Here is a 19,778-nt window from a genome sequence, read left to right on the forward strand (position 1 = left end):
AAGGGTAGCTACGATGAAGGAGGCCCACACCCGATGGTGTACGAATGTAGGAGGGAACAACTGTGGCACATGAGTTACCCCAACGTTTGTTTTTCCACCGTTCTTCATATGCCTTTTGCCTTTTATAGATTTTTCTTCATTTTATTGCTCGGGGCTCAAGGGGATGAAAGCATGATGCATAAGATATAGCAATGAATACCCCCTTAAGGTGGGACAGTTCATTCCCCACCAGGAGTCGGGACAATCATGGGTTCCTTAATGATGCAGGGGGTGCTCATAGGGGCCCTAGGAACCAAGGTGATGGCCTAATGATAGGGGGTAGAGCTCACGTTTGGCTTTTGCCCACGAACTAAATTCTTTTGTCCCGACCATCTTTTGCATTTTCTGGTATATTTCATGTTGATTGTGGCCATATTATGCTTAATCTTTCTTTTTAGCTGCATCAACCTTCGAGGTATCATTCCGAGCCTAACCCAAAGGTGTGGACAAGGGGAAGGGGATGCTAACACCTTGTGGACCCAGATTGGGAAAATATCAAAAGGGCTTGTAATGAGCGGAGGGGAGTGAGATATATGGTATCATGAAGCGGGACCACGCAGCCAAAATTATGGTTTCCCGTGTAGTGCCACTCCTAAACCTAGTAGCTAGTAAAGGAGATCCATAGGACTAGGATATAGGATTAACCCCCAAGTTGAGGTAAGGGAACAAGAATAGAGCGAAAGCTCGTTCTTTCCACCGAAGCCCCCCACTAATGCATGTCCAAATGTGCCCAAGAAAAGCACGCATAAACACCCAATTACATAATGAAAAATCATACCTTCGGAGTTGGGTGGCCCACCTTCAAACATACGATCATAACAGATGAGCGAGGGCACACACAGGCTCATTCAAGTGGCGGAGAATAGTAGCACATCGAGCTATCAGGTGGCTGCAAGGGGTTGTTGGCCGCAGGCTAAAGACAAATCTAGGAGAAAATTTCTCCCATGGATGTCACCCACTAGTGGTGAGTAACAATTGGCTCCAACTGGGACATGAGCTCTCAGTAGAGTGCATGAACCACTTATTCGAACGGGGAGGTCATGAGAGCACCAGCAATCTCCAGGTACCGCAGACCTGTTAACTGCATATCATAGACAAAGCAAATGGGGCAGCATGTTTTGATGGCGTCCTTTGATCACCCATGCTTTTGTTAGTCAATAAAAATCAACAAGAAATAAAGTTTATTCTAAATGCACTCCTAATCTAGCATGAGAATACAATATGATGTTAAATTCTAACGCAAAAATTAATATGCAATGCATCCTATTCTAACATGCATGGCTACATTGTGCAAATGCTAAGTGTAATCATATAGCCATGCAACCAACACATTAGTGGATCAATATAAGAGTACGTGCCCCTATGATTACTGATGCAACAAATCTGAAGGCAAAGCTAGGAAGGGTCATATGTAGGATCATAAGAGCGGGAAGTGGGAGAATAAGAGATCCAGACATCATAGAAAGGAGTAACGGACGAAAGGAAGAATGCCAACTTGGAGAGTCGAATCCTTTCTTGCAAACAAAGAATGGATGATTGGACAATTGAACTCATGAACTCATGAACTCTCTATCACGATCTTTCGTAGTAGTGTCAAGCCTTGTGGTTGCTTTGAAGTCAATGGAGGAGGGAAAAGGTCAAGGATGATGGCCAATAGGTTGACCTTGGTAATGATCATGCTCAAAAAGGGGAAAGGCTCATCATTATTAGTGTTAGTGTAAGAAGGCTTGGGGAAAGGGGCCAAATGAGACTCAATTATATCCCCAAGATCATGAGGAAAGATAATGCCCCTATTAATATCATCATCATCAGTATTGTAGATAGGGTCCTTGTCAAAATGATGCCCATTGATCTCCCACTTCCCCTCTTCAATATAAAAGTAATCACTAATATCAATGCCCAAGGGGCTAGTAGGGTCATCTCCCTCAAGGTCCATGATATGTCCAATGTTAGAGGCAATATTCTTGATAAAGATGGGGTCATCTTCCGTTCCACTTTCAAGGGAATCCCCTTCTTCGTGATCATCCTCATGCTCAATGAAGGCTTCCTCTTGAATATCTAATGCTTGGCAAGCTTGAAAATGCTTAAGGAAGCCATAAAAGAATGCTTCAATTGACGAGTCACAAGATGCTCCTAGGTTTGTAATTATGTAACCATGAATCATGACCATGAAGGGATCTCATGAATAACATTATGAGGACATCATGGTGAACCACTTCAGCCATTGAGACATGTGCAGCAAATCTTGCCACATGATCAATTGCAAAAAGCGAATCACCATCAAACTTAGGCAACCCATGTATAGCATTCCAAGTGACATGATTAAGGTACCCAGGGACGGCAACAATGTCCAACCAACAACCCTGTGACCATCACCCGATGCAATGAGTGCTAAGTGAACAATTCAAAAATCATGAGAAATTAGTCAGTTACGACTACCTCTCATGGAAATGGTCATACGTTAATGACTTACTTAACGCAGTTGAATCCCAAAAATGATATCTAATATAATGCACTGCGTAAACCCCTAATACTTAAATTCAATAAGAGTGAAGGGATCTCTACTTGAATGGTTCATGAGGCACAATACTTGCTAAGGTTTTGCAAATGGGGTAGCAAGCTAAGTGGGCTTGATTGTGGGAAAACTCCACAGTTAAGCGCGCTTGAGCCAGAGGAGATCTGGGATGGGTGACCTCCCGGGAAGTCCTGGTTACCGGGTGCAAGCCCCGGAAGTGACGATTGACACTATGTGATTCATTTCACTAGTTTCAATCCCACTTCTTCACCCCTGTGAGCATCACCCGATGCAATGAGTGCTAAGTGAACAATTCAAAAATCATGAGAAATTAGTCAGTTACGACTACCTCTCATGGAAATGGTCATACGTTAATGACTTACTTAACGCAGTTGAATCCCAAAAATGATATCTAAAACAATGTCCAAGGCAAGAAATTCATCAAAGAAAGACATCTTATTAGGTTACACATATCAATTATGTAGTAGTCGCCAGGGTGAATTTAAAGGTGCCTTCATAAATGCTTGCTTCACCCTACAAGCATTTGCTTTAAAGTTCAATGAAGAACTAGGGCTTCGTTCTTCCAATGGAGTAAAGATATGTCAATATTGTCGTCTAGGGAACAAGACACACGTCTCGCATCCCCGGCAACAACGCCAAAAGTGTTGTTGCACAAACTAGTCGGCCTAGTAAATAGGGTTAAGCTAGAGGGCACAACAACAATTTGGGACAAAGGCCCACTGTCAACATAGCCTATGTCCCCTTCTCTTCTCAGATTTTCACCGACGGCAGGAGTCCCAATATCGATCCCTCACTTGCGATTAATGTGTCTATAATAGGATTCAAAGTGAGGCAAGGATGGCTCATTCAATGGAAAGGTTCAATTAAGGTGTGAGCTTTGGGAGAAGCTACGATGACTTGCCAAAAGGAAGTCTACCCGAGACCTACGGTTAAGGTATTCAACGAGATAAAGTACATCCAAGATCAGGATAGACAAGAGAAAAGGCTATGATTGATATACTTCAAGTACTAAAGTTCAAGCCTTCAAATAATCCCCAAGTTGAAGAATAACACCTAGGGTTCCCACTCGGCATCATGGCTAGGGCATCAATTATATTAAGATTTGGCCTTGAAAATGGCCCCAAATCAAGAAGAAAGCTAGAGGAAACACCATCACAGAAGATTGTCATGATGGTTTTGCAAAAGCCCTTCCCTAATGAAATTTGTACCAAGCCCTAGGGTGGCCTCCTTATCCTTAAAGGGACGACAAAAGAGGGAAGAAAAGAGGTGAAAAGAATGATGTTTTGACGAGTTAATGCGATCACCAAGGATTTAGGACCAGTACCTAGCAATTGGGAAGATTGGAGTCAAAATAATCTTGATTTGGGAACTTCGTTCTTCAGGGAGACCTCGAAGCAGCTTTGCATGCCCTAATGGAGGCAACTTCATGGCTACCCTAGAATTTTACACTTCGCTGGCCATAATTAATGGAGTTTCAAGGATGCAATATATAGAACAGCCTCTAGGAACATTCATTCATTCATTGTCAATGAGTAATACATGCAAAATTTCTAACAACTTCAATGTTCTAACAAAATTAGCGCACATTTAAAACCATAGACAACATTCCATGCATTAGACATTAGACAGAAAAATAGAATTAAACAAGACTTACAAGACAATGAAGGGTATATCCATCCATCAATTTGCCAAAGAGAAGCTCCAACAGAGATAGCAAAATTTTTACAAACACCAAAATGCATTTAATCATCCAAAATCATTCAACAAGTTGCAAGCCGAAAATCTCCAAATGAGATTGGCTGAAAATCCAAAGCATGATGATCCAAAGTGAGAGAGAGTCTCTCTTATTTATACAAGTTTAATGAGTTCAAATTCTAAAGGAAGAAGCCCCTAACATAACAAATGATGTCAGATACCCTTGGTTACAAGACAACCAAGATAGCTTAAACATTAATTATTGTTTAATTTGTCTTTTAGCCCAAGTAATTAATGTAAAGTGCTCTCCAAGGCTAGTGTTGAGTCCTCATGTGCTGATAATAAGGGCAAGGGCCTAAAAAATGATGGTCAAGAGGAGGATGCCCTCCAAATGTTGCAAAACATCTCCAAACCCCAATTTGGGTTCTGTGGGCTCCAAATGGGTATCAGGGGTCTCCAGATGGCTCAAGATCATGTTGATGCTCCATCAATAACGGCTAAAAGATGACACATGCCCTCCCATGTCTCTCCGTGTGAGACAAAACCTCCTCTAGGCCTTGGATCAACTGCCAAGTCTGGGGTGCAATGTGTAGCCGACTAGGCAACACGATCCAAGTGCATCATCATCTCTGTATGGTTGGGGCACGAACAAGCAATGTGGTGGTGTTGAAGAAGCCCATGGTGTGTCAATCAATGCTCTACAATGTTGGAGACCCATAAACCCTCAATGCTCACCCTACAAGTGCCATTATGACCCTCTGGAAGGCTTGGATCCCATATAGGGAGGCCAAGTCCGGGATGAAGACCCACCTGCAATCTTGTATAAGATCTAATGCATCTCCTCACCTTCCAATGCAATAATTCATTAGTATAATTGAGTAAATAAGCTTGCTAATCAAGGGCAGAAGTGGACACTTCATAGTGGCATGCCCTTCCAAATGGGCTTTGAACATGTACTAATGTTACCTTCCTTAACAAGAGACATTAATGATGGACCCTATTAGGTGGTTTCAACCTCTAAGGGAGTGACAAGTCCTTGGTACATCCATCAAATGGCATCTGTCATGTGAAATAATGATGAAATGGAGTGGGGGCAAAAGGGAACGCTCCAAGCCACATGCCATGGTACAAGGGTAGCTATGATGAAGGAGGCCCACACCTTGGGTGTACGAATGTAGGAGGTAGTAATTGCGGTACATGAGTTACCCCGGCCTTTGCTTTTCCACCCTTCTTCATATACCTTTTGCCTTTTATTGATTTTTCTTCATTTTACTACTCGGGGCTCAAGGGGATGAGAGCATGATGTGTAAGATATAGAAGTGAATACCCCCATAAGGCGAGGCAGTTCATTGCCCACTAGGGGTTGGGACAATCATGGGTTCCTTAATGATGCAAGGGGCTCTCATAGGGGCCCTGGGAACCAAGGTGATGGCCTAAGATAGGGGGTAGAGCATATGTTTGGCTTTTTCCCACGTGTTAAATTCTTTTGTCCATACCATCTTTGCATTTTGTGGTACATTTCCTATTGATTATGGCCATATTATGCTTTTATCTTTCTTTTTAGATGCATCAACCTCTGAGGCATCATTCCAAGCCCGACCCAAAGGTGTGGACAAGGGGAAGGGGATGTTAACACCTTGTGGTCCCAATGGACAAATGTGGACCCAGATTGGGAAAATATGAAAAGGGCTTGTAATAAGCGGAGGTGAGTGAGATATATGGTATCGAGAAGCAGGCCCACGCGGCCAAAATTAGGGTTTCCCATGTAGTGTCACTCCTAAAGCTAGTAGCCAGTAAAAGAGATCCCACAGGACTAGGATGCAAGATTAACCCCCAAGTTGAGGTAAGGGAACAAGAATACAGCCAAAGAATGTTCTTTCTGTTGAATCCCCCCACTAATCTATACCCAAATGTGCCCAAGAAAAGCAAGCATAAACACCCAATTACATAATGAAAAATCATACCTTCGAGGTTGGATGGCCCACCTTCAAACGTAGGATCTGTGAAAATTTCTAACCTTAAATTCTACTACAGTAACTGATTTATTTCACCTACTTATTCTTCACAATAAGTTATTTACGAGATCCCTTCAGCAAATATTAAAATAAATTCTACTATAGTTATCACATAATTACACAGAGAAAATACATACACAAGAACCAATCACATCAACATAGTTGTTTTTGGACAATTGTCCCAGAAAAAAACCAATGTGGGAAAATCGGTGTAGCAGATGAGAGTTTTATTAATCTTCAGCAAGAATCGCTTTTACAAGGAATGATTTTACAGAGAACCTGAGAGAAAACACCTGAGACTTCCCCCTGAAAACTTTCTGACGGTTTGGAAACCCTTCTCCCACTTTTGGGTCACCTCTGCATGGCTCAACGTCGCTTTGAGTGGTTCTGCGTCCCTCTGCGTCAGCCTGCGTGAGGGCTACGTCTCCCCTGGACTGCGTCTTCCTCTGCGTTGTCTCTCAATGTCCCTGCGTCACCTCCTCCTCAGTCACTGACTGATGTTGATACCCTCCTCTTCCTCCACCCTGCAATTCTCCCTCTAAAATCGATCTCCTTCTCTTGAGAATCGATTTTCCTTAACATTTCTCTATCCGTGCCAACTTTAGTGAACTAAATCTCTTGCATCTAGTGGTTTGACGAAAGTGTGTGATGGGTGGGCTAGTTTGTGTGACCAATCTAGCAATATAAATACACAAGAGCAACATCTTGAGATACTGAGTATCTGTCGGTGTGTCTCCAAATGATCCTCAAGTCTTCTCTTATACTTTTCATGTTGATGAATCAACAACTAAGATCAAGTCTCTAATCAACGGCTAAGATTAAAACAGACTTGATCCTCGTCTCTTAGAAGCTTCTCACCCTTATACTTTCCCTGTTGATGAATCAACGACCGAGATTAAGTCTCTAATCAACAGCTAAGATTAAAACAGACTTGATCCTCGTCTCTTTGAAGCTTCTCACCCTTATCTTTATTAATACCCATTAATATTTTTATTTTCCTAAGTTTAGACTTAGGAACCCATTAAAAAAATAATTATTTTCATAACTCCTCATCCGGGTGGAATTTCTCCAAACGATTTCGGGGTCTTGGAGATCTCATGTGCCATAGCCTCTCCATCAAATTTCAAGGCTAGAGCACATCTGATGCTACCCAAAATCAACACGATCATAACAAACGAGCGAGGGCACACAATGGCTCACTCAGATGCCGAAGAATAGTAGCATATATGTTGAGAAATCTAGGGCATCGATAGTTAGGTGATTTCTCTTCCTTTAGTAACTGCTTATGAGTGCTTTTTACAACTTTAGATTAGGATCTTCTTCAATTAAGTTATTAACGTTCTTTTTCATCAAACCGCTATCAATGCATGAACATAAATAGACAAGAGACACAGAATGTAGGCTATGAGCCATGGCCAAAACCTCTCACTCTTTGAGAAGAAAACCCGCAAAAAATTCTTCTTATAGAGATTCCAATTGACGAATACCAAGACCAAGACCCTTGACCTATCAGCGACTCCAAGACCAAGACACGAGTCCTCTTCCACCTTCTCGTTTACTCTCTCTTGGTTCCTACTACTTCACATCTCGCATCATATGTGATGACACCTAACTGTGGTCACTGAGTTTATCAAGGATGCCAAATTTCTCCTTCTCCAGTAGGACCGAATTCTGAAGTTGTATCATTGAACCATAGTGACTGTTGAAAGCACCGAGACCTTCCCCCTTGCAATAGTGTTGAGATCTTGTCACACACACTTGTGACCTTCCTCTTGTGGTGCCACTGAACACTTATTTTTTGTGAGACAAAGATTACACCGAGAGATTATACTGAAACTTTGTCTGCACTGTGATTTCTGTAGTTACTCCTCGTTATCCCTTGAAATATCCTTGTTGTCTCTTCATCACCTCTTCGAGTTCCATCCGAACTTCTTGACTGAAATGATATCTGAATTCCTCACTGTAACTATCCTCCCGAATTCAAAGAGATATCCGAATTGTTTACCGTGATTAGTCCAAAAAGGATCTTCGTTGTCCCTTTATCATCTCACAGAGTTACATCCGAACTTGCCACAGTGATAGTCATCCGAAATCACAAAGAGATAAGCGAGCTTCTTCACTATGGAAATGTGAAGACCCCAGCCACATATATATAGTAGTTTGTCCTATATAAATTAGCCGACATGTGCATCTGAATAGGTGTGTCTTCATTTATGTAAGTCGACACGAATTCTTCTCTTTGTCTTGAGGTCGACTTGGAGAAGGATACCTTGTGTTTGTCTTGGAGGGCTACTATACCATTCTATTCACTCATATACATTAGTAACATGCCCAAGAGGGTTCTTCATACGTGACATTGACTCTATATGACTTTTATGACAAATCCTAAAGGCTCTCAATGGAAGCCATCTAAAAATAAAATATCTTGCGCATGAAACCCATGAAGCAAGCCAATAATAATTTTATTTTCTTCATTACATCATTTAAAAAAATCACAATTACATGTCATTATGAAGACTGAACCTAGTTACACTTTTCAACACTCCCTCTTAACTAGGGAGGTATTCATAATGGTACTCAGTCATTCTCAATCTGAAGAATTTCTAATAAAAAGAATCGGATTGGTAACCCATTTGTTTAGCATCATATCAACCAGCATTGTTACATAGCAAGGCCTTGACTAACAGCTCTATCTCTCCACAAGATCTGAGCTCAATGCTAGCAATACCAATGATTTATAGACACTCTCATCATTGTCTCTCCCGGAATATACCTCACCCGGGTTCTCAGGGTGTGTTCCATCAAGACTATTCTTATCTTGGATTCCCCAATCCTCAAATAATATTGGTCCTCTACGACTACTCTTATCTTGGATGCCTATCTCATCCTCAAAGAGAATCAAATGCCAAATGGTTACCCAATCCTCCATTTTGTCTTCCCATGTGAAGACCAGAATGATGTGTCTAACTCTCCCTCTCAATTAGGGAGGACATATCTATTCCAATAAATGAATGTACCTAAGCTCCATCTTGGCTTAGGAATTTTCAAGTTTCTTCCAAGTAAGAAACTTGTTTCCAAGCTCCCTTTTAATTAGGGACCTATAGCAGCTCCTCATGTGGAGATCAAAAGAAAACCAATTGCTTGAAGAGCTCCTTCCTTCGATGTCATGAATTTCTTTGTCAAGGAGTCTTCATCTTTTGGGACTTCTTCATAGGGCACAAACCATTCATAACTTTCATCCATGAGTCAGTCATGTCATCATTCCTTTCATCAGAAAGTGATCCATAAGCATACATTTGTCCTTGCTTCATGTCATGTTGCCTTCTTCATGCCATATTTTCCGGAAGGATCTTATATCTTTCTATATGGTCTTCTTGGAAGACATCCATAGTTCTTCCCTTGGCAGACCTACATAAACCCATCCAGATATTTGTTCAAAAATAAGAAATGAACGCTTAAATCAAAATTACCTTTGTGATGGTCTTTCATCATGACATCTTTCCAGTTTGCATCAACATCCTGCATACATGTTGACATATTTCCCAAAGATATCCACTGTCAAGGGTCTCTTCCTTTTTCAGACTCCATCGAAGTCTTCATATCTTTCATGGAGATATCCTAGTCAAATCTTTTTAGTCTTTCGGATGTTGATTACCTTTACCATGGTTGCATATCTCACGATCTCTTCCTTCCTTTCTTCACATATTTCATTCACAAGAGGTTCCAATAATTGTTCCTCAAATGTAATCAACCACCTCATACTTCATATATTATGTTGATCTCATCTAGTGTGGCCCATGCCTTTCGGCATCCTTTCATAGGAGGAGATTCATTTCCTTTGATCATGCTTGTCAAGATAGAGCAGTGATCCATGTTACCTGCAACCATACAAAATGACTCTATAGTATCGAATACAAGCATACATACGTCATTTACCTTTAGGTCATCTAGGCTTCTTTCAGCAGCTTCCTTGATTGAAAAGAGCTTCAATCCCTTGATCTTCTTCATCTCTTATGTCATCATACCATCATCCCATGAATTCCACAAGTGGGAGTTCCTGATGAAACACTTGCTTCCTCTCTAGATTGGTGAACCTTCCAAAGAAGATACCAACAGAGTCTTGAAGATCTTGTATATCCTTATTCAACAGATGTCACCTTTTGATGTATGATGAGCCTTGTCCTAGATGACTTCTTCCTTTCCTTAAATTTCCAATCAGGTTCCCAGGAGCTATATCCTTCATAGTTGACTATCAGACATCCCTCATGTTTCCTATGGTGATGTCATGAGCTCTTCTAATGCTTTTCCTCTTCCTTGGACTTCCTTCTTTCAGCTTCCTCCACTTCTTCGGTGAAATGGACTTCTTCTCTATCTTCCTTGTTATTGCCCTTCTTAAGCTTAGGACAATCTTTCCTGTAATGCTCATAGCATTGATTCTTAGCTATGTTCTTCTTTCCTTTCGACAAATGTCTGAATAATTTTTGCCCTCAACCTGTCTTCCTCTATTTTGCATAGAAACCACAAGTTGTTGAATTGGATAGTTTTATCCTCATAGACATTTGTCACTTTGTTCATCAGTTAGTGCATTTAGAACAAAAAAGATTATTTCCTTATTTGAAATCATCTCTCCCAGATCTTGCAGTTGAGATCTTATGAAGATATACCTTCATCCTTTGATACCTTCAATTTGTGTAGATCAGATCTAAGTGATATGACCTTTCTTATTGCATCTTCAAATAATAGTTCTTCCAATTTATCATATACATCTCTTTGATGTCTCCAATTCTGCGATATGAGGGGACCTTTGACTGATTTCATAAGAATCCCTTGAGCCCTTTGATCCCTTTCCATGTATTCAGAGGAGACTTTTCCATTGATATGATCAATGACTTCACTTTCTTCGAGGACTATGTCTATCCTCCTTTTCCATGCAAGGAAGTTCGATGACCCAACCAGCTAATATATCTCCTTGCAAAACGAAGTCATTTTACCATATTTAGATTATATAATAAAGATACTTACTTGTTAAGTAAAGATGAAATCTTCAACTTGATTTCTTTGTTGATGATGAATGACGAAGATGACTTGATGCTTCTCAGATGATCCTTTTTAAGAATAAGTATGCCCTTGCTTCAAGGAGGGGGAGACTGCCTCCTTTTGGGTGATCTTCTTCCAAATGAAATCCTTGCTTCAAAAAAAAGAGAAGATTGCCCTCTTTATGACGACGCCTTCAATCTAGCCTTTTATGGATGAACAACCTTCAAAATACTTCAACTTCAAGTTGATTGAGATTGGATCCCAGGAATGCTTCTTAGGATTTCGACTTTCTCCAAGATGATGTGATCTTTGTTCTTAAAGTGCTTCTCTTGGATGTCTATACCTTGGGCTACCTTGCTTTGTAGATCTCTTCAACTTGATGAGAGCCTTTGTGGTCTTTCGACGATGACTAGAGGATCCAACGCTTTTGTTGGTGTAGACTTCTAGTAGCCTTGATTTGATTGATGATCCCAAGACTTCTTTTGAAGTGAACTTTCTTCTTTGATCTAGGGATTGATTCTTCAATGTAGATCTTTGAACTTTCGCTTTGATATCCTTCGACTTGCTTTGATGTCATTCTTTAAACTCAATCCTTGAGTGTCTCTTTGATTAGATGCCCTTCCTTAACTATCACCTTAGCTCTGATACCATGTTGAGAAATCTAGGGCATCGATAGTTAGGTGATTTTGCTTCCTTTAGTAACTGCTTGTGAGTGCTTTTTACAACTTTAGATTAAGATCTTCTTCAATTAAGTTATTAATGTTCTTCTTCATCAAACAACAACCAATGCATGAACATAAATAAACAAGAGACACAAAATGTAGGCTATCAGCCAAGGCCAAAACCTCTCACTCTTTGAGAAGAAAACCCGCACAAAATTCTTCTTATAGAGATTCCAATTGACGAATACCAAGACCAAGACCCTTGACCTATTAGCCACTCCAAGACCAAGACACAAGTCCTCTTCCACCTTCTCATTTACTCTCTCTCGGTTCCTTCTACTTCTGGTCTCGTATCATATGTGATGACACCGAACTATGGTCACTAAGTTTATCAAGGATGCCAAATTTCTCCTTCTCTAGTAGCACTGAATTCTAAAGTCGTATCACTTAACCATAGTCACTATTGAAAGCACCAAGACCTTCTCCCTTGCAATAGTGCTGAGATCTTGTCACACACACTTGTGACCTTCTTCCTCTGGTGGCACCCAACACTTCCTTTCTATGAGACAGAGATTACACCAAAACTTTGTCTACACTATGATTTATGTAGTTACTCTTCATTGTCCCTTGAAAGATCCTTGTTGTCTCTTCATCACCTCTTCGAGTTCCATTTGAACTTCTTGACTGAAATGATATCTGAATTCCTCACTGTAACTATCCACCCGAATTCAGAGAGATATTTGAATTGTTTACGTTGATTAGTCCAAAAAGGATCCTCGTTGTCCCTTTATCTTCTCACTGAGTTCCATCCGAACTTGCGACAGTAATAGTCATCCGAAATCACAGAGAGATATGCAAGCTTCTTCACTATGGAAATATGAAGACCCCAGCCACGTATATATAGTAGTTTGTCCTATATAAATTAGCTGACATGTGCATCTGAATAGGTGTGCCTTCATTTATGTGAGTCGACATGGATTATTCTCTTTGTCTTGAGGCCGACTTGGAGAAGGATACCTTGTGCTTGTCTTGGAGGGCTACTAAACCATTTTATTGACTCATATACATTAGTAACATGCCCAAGAGGGTTCTTCATACATGACATTGACTCTATATGACTTTTATGACAAATCCTAAAGGCTCTCAATGGGAGCCATCTAAAATAAAATCTCTTGCTCATGAAACCCATGAAGCAAGCCAATAATAATTTTATTTTCTTCATTACATCATTTACAAAAATCGCAATTACATGTCATTATGAAGGTCGAACCTAGTTACACTTTTCAACAACATCGAGCTATCAGGTGGCTACAAGGGGTTGTTGGCTGCCGACTGAAGACAAATATAGCAGAAAATTTGTCCTATGTGTGTCACCCCACAGGTGGTGGGTAACATGGCCCACAAAGTTGCAAAGGACCTATCTTGATCGAATTCCCAAGGAAAACTTTCATGGCTAGGGTTTGCTAAAAACGTCCACCAAAACCCCTCTTCATGTAAGCCAAACAGATCTGAGTTGTTTCCAAAGAGAATAGGTTGTGCCATAACCAATTTGATTCACTCCGAGATAGTAACTTGTGCCAAAACAGAATAGAGTAGTAAGGATAAAGGTAGTTTTACTAACTAGTGTGGAATCTTTCACCACCAAAATTAGTAGGGAAAAGGGGTCTTAAAACCCTCAGAGCCTCAAGCTCGAAAATAGAGATAATTTATCCAATCCAATGATGATTCAAATGAATTCAACCCTCTTGTATTTATAGATTTCCTGGAGGGGATTCTCTCCTTAATTATTTGAGCAAAATTCACTACAAACCCCAACTTTGGGTTTCTTTGCCCAGATGCCCCAAAACTCGACCACACATTGGGTATTTTGAGGTTTTCCCTAAGTTGCACGAAACCGAGAAATTGGGTATGAGTTTTTGAAACGGGCACAGGTACGAAACGTGAACCCCCCCCCCCAAATTTTGGAAACGAGTACGAGTTTCCGAAACAAGCACAGGTACGAAACGTGACCCCCGACCCCCCTCGCTCCCCCCCAAATTTTGGAAACGAGGAAACGGGTACGAGTTTCCAGAACAGGCACAAGTACGAAACGTGACTCCCCCCTGCCCCCCAAATTTTGGAAACAGGGAAACGTTATATATATATTAGAATTTAGAACATTTAACTTTTTAAGAAATGTTATGTGCAATCATAAAACATACATGATACATTATAATTTATTACATTTAAAGTTTAAACATTATGATTAAATTTACATCACATTTACTCATGAATGATCACATAATGAAAATAGCAATATTGGAATATCCAAAATCAACCTTTATTATATATCCAAATCTCAAAATCAGCCTTTATTATATATATGAGGCTGCAAGTACAATAAAGACTATGAGGTTGCAAGAACTATAAAAACAAAAGACCACTGCTCTCTTCCTCTTTTCTCCTTTGCTAAAATCGTCCGTCTCCAAGAGAAATGACTTGTTCAATTGTGTGATGAGTGAATGAGGCAAGAGTCTTTTTATAACTTTCAAGAGGCATCTAGAAGCATCCACAAGATATTTTATTCGCCCAATCAAAACTTCAAACCGAAACAACAGAACAAATAAAAAAAAAATTCACAATATGAATTGGAAACTCCGTCGTACAACCTGGAAAAAAAATTCACAATATGAAGTGGAAACTCCATCGTACAACCTGGGAACTCTATTCCGGCCATACTGGCCATGTTTTCCCAACGTGGAACGTGCCAGTACGGCCAGAAACTCGTTTCCAGGCCATACGGTACGCATTTCCATGTTTCCGTTGTGTTTCCTGGCTGAAACAGACCTGGGGGCAATGTTTCCTGCAACATAGGGTTTTCCTCTTTATCAAAGACTATAGCCTACACGGATCGATAGGCTACTTCGTTCCTTGAGCAATTAATTTCTCGGGAACATCACAGTCCCCCCTTCCCGACATTGCTCGTCCCCAACCAATGACAAATCCTGCTGCAAAATCTGTCCTTCTATCTTTACGAATGGGAATCCCTCTTCTTCATGTGTAGTTGAACCATTTTTCTCTTCCATACTTCAATTCCCTCATCGCCTCCATCAACAGATTGCATGCCTCTGTGTTTATTAGGTAGTCGTTTTCTGTTACTATATGAAACTTTAGGGAGTTTTCAATTAGAAGCATTTCCTATTCTGGTTGATTTCTTCTCAAGAATGGTTATAGGGGGCATTGCACATAATTTATCTTCTTCTTTAGTACCAATTGGTATCACATAACCCCTACTTAACACCTGCTTAGACATAGCATCTTGAGCAGCATTGACTTCTCTTGAACCCGCACATAGCCACTTAGGAATCTCTGTCGATGCTTCATCATCTTAACAGGCTAGTCAATCTCCTCATCCATCTGGTCAAATAGCTCCAGTTTTTCTTCGCTTCTAGCAATTAAACAATTTACTTTCTGCATTGAAGGGACATCATGCATTGTTTCTTAATACCTCTCTTCATCATGTAAAAGAGTCTCTAATGTCATACCCCTCTCTTCTTGTGTTGTCCTTTGATCAAAACGACCTGCATTTATGACCTCATCTGCCATATCAATTTTATACTGTTGAATGTTGTTATGAACAAGGCTTTCCACAAAACCCATATATCGATCTTTACCAGCAAGATCATCCTCATCATCTATTGTTCCCCCAGTTTTGAGTTCATCTTCTTTCTAGTAGCTTGATATTGTTTCTACAACAGCTTCTAAGTATATAACTCTGACCTGTCTCTTCTAACCAATCCTATGAGCCCTAGCTACAGCCTGCTCTTCATTTTTTTGGTTTGGATCAGGATCAAATATGACCAGTGCCTGCTGATTGAAGGTTTAAAACCCTTCCCGCTGCACAGATACTAAGTAAGAATAGGAAACATTCAGAACCTGGCTTATTAAAATCAGTGTTGCACACATCGCGATCGGGATTTAATCGGCGCCGGGAAAAAAGCGGAAAAAATCGTTAAAATCGGGAAAAAATCGGAAAAAAGCGGGAAAAAATCGTTTGGCACAAAAATATTCATTTTTTTCAATTTTTTTCAATTTTTTTAATATCTAAACCATCTACAACATAAAATAAATACATTGACACATAAATATGATAAAAAAACTAATATATAAGATGTTTAATATCATTTCTAGCGCTAAAATCACACATAACATTGAATCATGTCCTGAATAGTAAGTCCTGAGTCCCAAGTCCAACTCAGCCTCAAAATATCAACAAAAAATATGATAATGTATCTCATCATGTCATAATGTCATATACAATAAAATGAAAGTCTAATCCTATTGATTTCCTCTGCCCCTCTTGCGAGAAAATGGCACAACTTTCTCTTTCCCTCTAGATGTAGAAGCTGGTGCCTGTGGTGGTGGAAATGGCAGTGGAGTCTGACGTGCTCTAGAAGCTGAAGAACTAGTAGTAGCAGCTATAGGAGGCTGAGGTGGACGGAGACCACGTCCTCTACTGGTGGTAGTGGTAGCCCGGGTAGCCCGGGTAGGCGGTGTCACCTCCTCCTCCTGCTCCTCCAACTCCTCCTCCTCCTGCTCCTGCTCCTGCTCCTCCTCCTCCTCCTCCTCCCCCTCCTCCTCCCCCTCATCCTGCACTAACCAATCCTCAGTGGGATCCATGAGAGGCCTCTCGGTCTCAACCCTCCATTCAGCAGTGGTGTCAATCCCATCCAATGAGATGGCTTCCGTATCAGGTGTCTTCTCTAGTTGTTTCACCCACAATCGAAGATTGTAGTAGACATAGACCATGTCATTAAGTCTATGGGACTCCAACCTGTACAAAGTTCATGAAATAATAAATTAATAATTAATAATTAATATTATAAAAAAAATATTGTTTAAAACTTTAATGAATTCAAAAATTTATTTGGAAATTTGCAATATTTTAAATGTTTAAGTGTTAACCTATTGCGCTTCTTGTTGTGTATTTTTTCAAATACACTCCAATTGCGCTCACATCCCGAGGAGCTGCATGTTTGGCTGAGGATGCGTATGGCAAGATTTTGCAAAAGGGGTACTCTGCCACCATACATCTTCCACCATGCGTCTACAACAAAATTACAAATAAAATTTTAAATAAACATAAGAAAAAAATGGAATTTGAAGAAACAATGAAATTTGAAACAAAGTTACAAAGTACATACTACAAACTAAAAAATACCTGGCATTTTAACCGTCCTATCAATGACAGCCATATCAAAGCCAAATAAGCCACCTGACAACTTATATTGCTCAATTTGTCTAGAGATCTCCATACGTTCTTCTGAAGATCTCACCATCTTCTGGACACAGGTTAATAATCCTTCCACGACCTCAACATCAAAATTAAACCCACATGCATAAGAAAATGCAGGGTTCAGGAAAAGCCCAGCAGCATGAATGGGACGATGGAGTGTGTTGTTCCATCGCTCATCAATGACCTTCCATAGAAGGAGTTGTCTCTGGAACCCATCATCTCCCTTGTCATCATAGTAGGACCGAATGGCTTCTTTGGCCCTGTCCATGGCTTCATACAAATAGCCCATTGCGGGCTTCTCACCATCTACCAACCGAAGAACCTTTACCAAAGGTTCAGTGACAGCGCACACCTCCTGCACTCCCGCCCAGAAGTCTTCTTGGTATGAAACAAGTCTGCAGACGGCCTCTCCTTCTGGTTTGCGGCTCATTGGCGAAGAACGCCACTCCTCTGAAACAAACATTCTCTTCAAATCCCACATAGAATTCAAGAGGGATTGAAGAGATATGAAACTCGTCACAAACCGTGTAATGGCGGGGCGCACCAACTCTTTGTTGTTGGTGCATTTTCTCATCAAGCTAAGCACAGATGTGTGATTGTAAATAAATTTTGTGATGGTTTTTGATGAGTCAACAGCCTCTTTGACAAAGGGAATTTTCCCTATGTCCTCTAACATCAAATCAATACAATGGGCAGCACAAGGTGTCCAAAATAAAGTAGGATGCCTGTCCATAAGCATTCTACCAGCAGCAACATAATTTGCAGCGTTGTCCGTTATGACTTGGACAACATTTTCTGCACCCACCTCCAAAATAAACACATCCAGCAAATCACATAAATTTTTTGCATCTTTGATTTGATGAGTTGCATCAACAGATTTGATAAACATAGTCCCCAAGGGACAACTAACCAAGAAGTTTATAAGGGTTCTCCCCTTTTGGTCAGTCCAACCATCTGACATAACAGTGCATCCTGTTTGTGCCCATGATGCCCTAAAATCCTCCAATCTTTGGGTGCAGTCACGCTTTTCATCTTGAAGAAGCCGGCCTCTGAAATCATGAAGAGAAGGGAGTTTGTACCCCGGGCCAACACTGGCAACAGCATCAAGAGTAGGTTGGAAAAATGGATTATTCCTTATAATGCTGAAAGGAATATCACTCCAGAGGAGAAATTTTGTCATCAACTTGTCAGCTTTTTCTTTTTCAGTTCTTTTCATCATTGAACCGATAGTTGGTTGTGAACCAGGTGTGGTTCGAGGAACAAAATATGATGATGCAGCAAACGGATTGACTGACGCTGCAGTAGAACCTGTGCCACTTGGCCCACTTCCTTCAACTGACCTTTTTAGTTGCCTTTTGAGTTCTTCTTTGGCGTCTCTAGTGTGCTCTAATTCTCCCAATGCTCTCATGGCTTTTTGGATAATTTCAGCATTTGTCTTTAGACAGGGCCCCTCATCACGTCCAGGGATTTGTGCAAGGTGGAACTTCAACCTGTACACCCCCCCGAATATTTCCTTTCCACACAACTTGCAATACAAGTTTTGTCTATCATTCGGAGTTTTAGGGTCACCATATTCCCAGAAAGGATCCAATTTCCTTGGCATGTTTGTTTTTGAATTTTGAATTTGCAAACCTATGGAAAAATAAGGATTAGGAAATAGGAATTTAGGATTACATAAATGATAATAGTAAATACAAATTACAATTTAGCATTTGCAAAATTACAAGCTAATTATTTCCAAAATCCCAATTTCTAAACCCAAGTCACCCAACCAAATGCCAAAAAACAATGAAAAATCAAAAAAAATAAACAATGTTTAAAGAAAATGAGAAAATAAAAATCAAAAATTGGTTCTCATAGTCATAACAAATAACCCATCCCAAATCAATGAAAAATTTCCAAAAATTCTTTAAAAACAATGAAAAACAAAGTTTTTATTGAACCAAAACAAAAAAAAATTAATCTACATACCTGGTTTATGGACAAATTGGCGATCTTGGCTTGGATTCCTCCTAAAATCGCTTCGATTCGCTCCCACAACCGACGGCAACCCTCTCCCTCCCTTCTTCTCCTTCTCCTCCGCGGCGGACTGCTGAATGAATAAAAAAAAAATCGTTTTTTCCATATAAAACCCCGCTGCCCGCGCCCCCCGCGATTTTAACCGAAAAAATCGCGATTTTATCGAAAAAATCGCGATTTTTTCAAAAAATCGCGATTTTTTCGATAAAAATCGCTATAAAAAAAATGGGCGATTTTTTCGATAAAAATCGCGCTTTGAATCGGCAAATTTAAAAAATCGCGATTTTCCGATTTTATCGCGATTTTATCGCGATGTGTGCAACACTGATTAAAATCATGAATAGTCAATTCTCTATCTTCTAAGCTAGTTGTTCCATCAATCCTTCTATAATGGAGGCAGTTCCATTGCAGGTAACCTTCTAATATATCTAGCAACTTTGTCATTGTATTGAATAGGAGGACACGATAATGTGCTTTGTGGAGTTTGATGAAAATTCTGT

At 40.3% G+C, this 19,778-nt stretch overlaps 2 protein-coding genes across 5 annotated transcripts in view; both read right to left on the minus strand.

The window, feature by feature from the left end:
* Positions 1–19,778, minus strand: part of LOC149140159 (uncharacterized) — a 78,641-nt gene that overhangs the window by 18,839 nt on the left and 40,024 nt on the right. The window lies entirely within an intron of this gene.
* LOC149140160 (uncharacterized) lies at positions 16,124–18,701 on the minus strand. The gene is made up of 2 exons (XM_089449005.1): positions 16,929–18,701; positions 16,124–16,797 (listed from the first exon to the last, which is right to left on the minus strand). Exon 1 carries the CDS (start codon positions 18,665–18,667, stop codon positions 17,174–17,176), a length of 1,494 nt encoding a protein of 497 aa, XP_089305131.1. The 5' UTR covers positions 18,668–18,701; the 3' UTR covers positions 16,124–16,797; positions 16,929–17,173.

The sequence above is a fragment of the Pinus tabuliformis genome, chromosome X (genome assembly GCF_031772625.1).
Source record: "Pinus tabuliformis cultivar Carrire ecotype Pingquan chromosome X, CPIR1, whole genome shotgun sequence".
NCBI lineage: Eukaryota > Viridiplantae > Streptophyta > Pinopsida > Pinales > Pinaceae > Pinus > Pinus tabuliformis.